The sequence below is a fragment of the Schistocerca americana genome, chromosome 7, assembly GCF_021461395.2.
Source record: "Schistocerca americana isolate TAMUIC-IGC-003095 chromosome 7, iqSchAmer2.1, whole genome shotgun sequence".
NCBI classification, from domain to species: Eukaryota; Metazoa; Arthropoda; class Insecta; order Orthoptera; family Acrididae; genus Schistocerca; species Schistocerca americana.
Window position 1 is genome coordinate 118,013,406 of NC_060125.1, and position 6,000 is coordinate 118,019,405.

The window sequence follows — 6,000 nt, forward strand, 5'->3', positions numbered from 1 at the left end:
ATAGAGTAGCATGGAAAGCTGTATCAAACCAGTCTCATGACTGAAGACCACAACAACAACAACAACAACGGAGAAAACTGTGGTAGCATTGTCTAAGTCTGTAAGAGAATAAGACGGACCTCGTTAGAGAAGGGGTCCTCTTGAAGACGCCATTTAAGTAGAGAGGCCAAATACATCTTTTAAGGAATTTTTTCTGTAGTGACGAATTTCTGTTTCGTAACACCTGTAGTGAGAGGACCGTACAGAACTTGTAAATGTCCCTACGTATCTGTGCCTCCTTTTACAAGAGGAGGTCTGGTCGCAGTTGAGCTGCAACAAGTTATTTCCCGACGTCGTGCTGCTGTTGTCGGCACCTCACCTGCATGGGGTCCGGCGTGATGTGTGTGACGCGGTGCCCCCTGGCCAGCAGAGCGCGGATCACGGCGTTGATGGGCAGCGCGTGGCTGACGGACGGCGTCGGCGCGACGAACAAGATGTCCGCCGACCAGCAGCCGCCCACTGCCGCCAACAGCAACAACGCAAACGCCAGGCACGAACTCATCTCGCCTGAAAAGAAAATGTTGCTTTTTTGCAATACGCTATCGAAGTGGTGGAATACGACGAACAGTCAATTAATGAGCTGACACACATCACCGGGTAGATTTTCAGAACGTGCAACAACAGTGTTCGAATCCTGGAACCAAAGTAACTAATAAATTATTTTAGGATAGGGAATGTACGACCATAAGCGGAGTAGAAAAGTGTAACATTGCGGTCACTTTACTGGCCCTGAAACTTTTTTTCGGTTGGGCAAGTGGAAGTAACTGGATAAGGGCCCACAGTAAAATGTGGCTACCAAATTCACGTTAGTGTTGGTAACACCTATATCAACAGCTGTTATTGGAGAGACTAACTCGAAATTGTGTCATGTTTAATTATTCTGGGTTCATTGTCATGATGTATAGCGATATGATTACTGAACGGGAAACATTGCTACCTAGGCTTAATTGCAGGTTGCAATCTACCGCCTTTCAGGTTCAACAAAGTCTGATTGTCCCGTATTTCGGATCACTATTGACCAAAATTGAAAATTTAATACTGCCACATTCTACTCATTACAAAGTTAAGTCTTACGTTAAACGTTTAACACAGTAAATCGAGTATTTATGTTACAACCGGTGTATATGTCCCGAGGCAGCGTAAATCAGAGAGGCCAAATTATGCAGATCGTAATAAAGTATTTGAGAATGATAGCTCTTAACGACTTCTAGCCGCCTACACACAAAATTTCAAAACTTTTCTCTCGTTGAGACACCACCAGAAAATGATGAACAGGAAAAAAGTTAACTTACTTCATTTTCGCTACGCGTATAGTAAATTAATTTTTTTATTACTTCTTTACTGTGAGCTTTATTACTAATGTATTTTGCAAGCAGTATCGACATACAACACTGAATGTCCTTCAAAAATAGTATCATTCTACGACACATAGTTCAGGATGTGACGTAAATATTGAGATGCTTGAAACGGATGTTTTATAAACTGGAGTACGAATATTTAAAGAATGGGGCGGGGGGGGGGGGGGGAGGAAGGGAGGCAGTCACTGTTTTGTACATCAAATGGTTATCGAGAAATTTATTTACATTATATATACCATTTGGTTTTCAAATGATGGCTCAGCTTCGATAAATGCTTCAGGGTTTTTTTGCTACGTCAGATTTGTACGTAATCTCGAGCATTCTCAATAACTATTTGTAACGCCTGTGTTACTTTATTTGATTGGCCGAATTGTGTAGTGGGGACGACACGAAGCCACGGAAAGTCCGTGTGGTACCATAGATTACGTCGATGTGTATGACGGGGTAAATTTAGTAGCGATGCAGATGCCACTTGATGGAGCGTAATCATGTTATTTCTCAGTGGCATTTCAGTATCGTGGTGCTGTTTCCATGCACCACTAAAGGTATAGCCACGATGTCAGTTCATGTAGTTGTTGCACATACTGATCTCGCTAGCTTCTTTGACAGAATCTCAGAATGTAGGTGTAGGGGCTACGATTTTTGTTTGGATAAACGTAATCTAAAAAAAAGGAACAGTTTTATTGAGCGAGATAATAGTCCTGGGAAGGCAATGTATTCAGTTAATTTTCCGACCACGGAAGAAAACTTAACAGATGCTGCACTCTGTAACACCCGTGGTCTCCGAGTTCCCGGAATTTGTAAAACCCGCTGTGAATAACGTGGTAGTTACATTGGTCAGACTATACGTATAATAATTTCAGAACTTTATATACAGAACACATTAAAAATCGCGAGTTCAGCTAATGTGCGTTTGCCGATTACAGCGTCATAAAGAAACATACGATGATGTTTGATGAAACGAACATCATATTCCATGCATCTGCCCACTGGCATTCTGTCATTAAAGAAGCCATCGAGATCAGACGGAGCAAAGACATCAACTGAGACAGCGAAAATACGATTAGTGGTGAGCTTGATACCGAAAGGCTACAGAGAAATAACCTGGGTCGTCCACCATGTAACGGAATCTGCAATCGTTGACGTTAAAATAATCTCTGGTACCGAACAGAAGTTCCGTGATTTCCTTACGACTCCATAACGTAATTCGCCCAACTATAGACAGAATCACTCGGCCCTACGACAACTCGTGACTACAGAGGAAGCTTGAGGTGACATAAAAATAAAACGCCACAAGGGTTCTGAGAAACATTTATCCCTGAACGTTTCCCCTAGAAACTACATTTATTAAATGACTTAGTCTACTTTCGTTTAGTCTCAAGTGTTTCTGTAACGTATTACGTAAGTTACTTTTGGCTTATTTCCACATAACCTGCTGTATAAAGGTGGGTTTGCGCCTTTAAAATTTGACGCACAGTGTCATTACGTGGTAATTTCCCTTTCCTTATACCTTCAATGTGCTCATTTCATTACACAGCGCTCAGGTCAGTTACAGATATACGGTGGCCGCCAGCGTGTATATCAGATGTAGATGTAGATGTTGACATTGTCTACTTACAGGGTGAGAGGTGGGAGTCGGAATTGGACCGAGTTCTTGGATCTAGCAGCTGGTAACGGTAGCACTCTAGCAGCCTGGTGACAAACGGAACCTAACTAGCAACTGAATACATTTCTGTGATCAGCACGGACGATTAGCAGATCGGCAACTCGCTAACATACTTTGTTACCATGGGGCGGAAAATAGATGTGTCGTCTACGAAAACATCAGAGCTGCCGGAAACGTTGAGGAGGTCCGGCTGCGTTTGCCCGTTCAGCGAACTCTCACCCCGTTACCAGAGTGAAGGTCGTGTCCACAACCGACGGCGCACACGTATCCACGAGGTCGCCGGCGTCACGCAGCCTCGTTATAATCCCTTGTCCAGACACGCGTCACAGCAGGTTCATTCGCACTGGGTTTCACTGTTCTGATGGGCTGTCGAACAGATTGTTCTCATAGAATAATACGAGCAGGCTGAAGAGAAAGCATCGTCACTCTCAGTGCAGAGAACGCCTGTCGACCAGGAAAGGTATTTGGTGTCGCTCAACAGCCACGGACACGGATAAGAGAAAGATGTTGGTTAGCCAGGTTGCAGAGTTGTTAACACACATAATTTGTATACAATAGGAAAGCGGTTCAAATCACGCCCTGGCCGAGCTGATTTAGGTCATTCGTGGTTTGTGTAAATCACGCGACGTCAATACTTGAATGATTCGCAGCTGAAGGGCAGGTCGATCTCCTTACCCACCCTTCTTCTGCTCAAATGGTTCAAATGGCTCTGAGCACTATGGGACTTAACATGTGACGTCATCACTCCCCTAGACTTAGAACTACTTAAACCTAAGGCCATCACACACATCCATGCGCGCGGCAGGATTCGAACCTGCGACCGTAGCAGAAGCGCGGTCCCGGACTGAAGCGCCTAGAACCGCTCGGCCACAACGGCCGCCTCTTCTTCTGTTCTCTTTTCATCTCGACAAATGGCTCTGAGCACCGTGGAACTTAACTTCTGCGGTCATCAGTCGCCTAGAACTTAGAACTACTTAAATCTAACTAACCTAAGGTCATCACACACATCCATGCCCGAGGCACGATTCGAACCTGCGACCGTAGCGGTCGCGCGGTTCCAGACTGTAGCGCCCAGAACCGCTCGGCCTCCCCGGCCGGCTTCTCATCTCGACATCTCCGCACCTTACACAAAGACCTATTCTCATTAACCAAAATCCTGTCACATTGCAATAACCTGAAATCTGCATATATCTATTAACAACTAGTAACTGAATTACTAACCTGTATAGTATTGATTTAGAACGATAGGATAATATTCGACAAATAGCCTTAACTTTAACTAAATCTATACCTCACTAAAAAAACCGTAAGACCGTGAATGAGTTGTGCAACATAAACGAAAGTTGATAGGCGTGTTTCTACATCTGAAAGATTACGTTCATTCAAATTTCGCGCCAGTCGAATAATAGTGGCGCTAGTAACGCCTCTATGTGGGTGCAAATCAGGTTTGCTTTAAATACACGCTGTGAAAGTTGTGAGCGTTAACTGCCTTTGAGTCCTCATCTCGTGGTCTTGCGGTAGCGTTCTCGCTTCCTTCGCACGGGGTCCCGGGTTCGATTCCCCGCGGGGTTAGGGATTTTCTCTGCCTCGTGATGACTGGGTGTTGTGTGTTCTCCATCATCACTGACTCGCAAGTTGCCGAAGTGGCGCAAACTAATAAGCACTTGCAATACGGCTGCCGAACTTCCCCGCATGGGGCCTCCCGGCCAACAATGCCATTCGATCATTTCAGTTTTCACTGCCTTTGAGATTGGACGTGGTGAGTTGATGTTAGTCAAGAATGCTTTTAAGCCGCCTCAGTGGGTATGAACGAGGTTGAGTAACAGGGCGACATGATGTCGCTTGTGCGATACTGCAGGGATGTAGTTACTATACGTGGCTGCTGACAGCTGTGGTCACAAGAATGTACGGTTGTAAGAAGACCGGTCTGTGGACGCACATGAGCCACTACCGAGCGGGCAGACCATCGGGCTCGGGGTACGGCTGTGAGTACTCAAGTGCTGACGCGACAGATACGTACCTTGAAACGGCAGCACTGGGTGTAACGTTGTTAGCTTCCGATTCCACAGTCGATGACTTCTTTAACTGGAGAGAGGCAGAGTCCAGATCGACGAGGTGTAGAACCGGTCGGACCGAAACGTAATACAGACAGTCCTTAACGCGACTGTGTGGAATCCGACTCCTGCTTTCACTACTCACTACGGCCGGTATTTATAGGTCACCAAATTCTGCTGCGTCCTTCCCTTACGTCAGCGGCCAGGCTTCTTCGATGAAGTGACACGACAGATTCTGCACCGCGCCGAGTCGCTCCAGTGAATCAGCAAGAACCGAGCACACGCGACGGGGATCCCAGTATCGGAGCAGTGGTGGGGAGCCGACCACGCCCTCTAGTGGAGCCCTGAGTGGTGGGCTCGGCGTGACCAAGCCGTTTCCCTGCCTATCTGTTTTCGGACGTTGACCGGATTCGTCATTCATCTTTTAGCCACCTACTACAACAACGTCAAAGACTTCACAGTGCATCAGAAAGCCAAATATTAATGCACTGGTTGCTTATTTTTATTTAGTCATTTATTTATTTATTCATCCAGAGATCATCTCACAGTGATGTACGATTTTTCATTATAATAAATAGCTGAAAACATACATTTAAACAGAATACAGAACAGGTTGTCGGCCACGGCCTCGATGAAGGAACCACGCCACCACTTCCCTGAAATGATCTAGGAGGACCACGGCAAACCTACATCAGTATTACCGGACAGAACAAACTCCAGCCTCTCGAAAACGAGGTCAGTGTCTTAACAACTGTCCTGTCTTGCTCAGTTAGCCGCTATTCCACACTGTTATTTCATTTACACACACTTTGCTCCAAGTAACACGATACCGTATAAAATATGGTTTTTCGGTTCAACGCTAGACAGGTTAAGGACACCCACT

General features: G+C 45.6%; 1 protein-coding gene across 1 annotated transcript in view; it reads right to left on the reverse strand.

The window, feature by feature from the left end:
- Positions 1-5,211, reverse strand: part of LOC124622766 (UDP-glycosyltransferase UGT5-like) — a 30,268-nt gene extending 25,057 nt beyond the window's left edge. The window contains exons 1-2 of the mRNA XM_047148557.1: positions 5,084-5,211; positions 359-546 (exon numbers count right to left, since the gene is read on the reverse strand). Coding sequence (XP_047004513.1) covers positions 359-541 — 183 coding nt within the window. The 5' untranslated portion in view covers positions 542-546; positions 5,084-5,211. The remainder of the gene's footprint in view (positions 1-358; positions 547-5,083) is intronic.
- Positions 5,212-6,000: the final 789 nt, after the last annotated feature.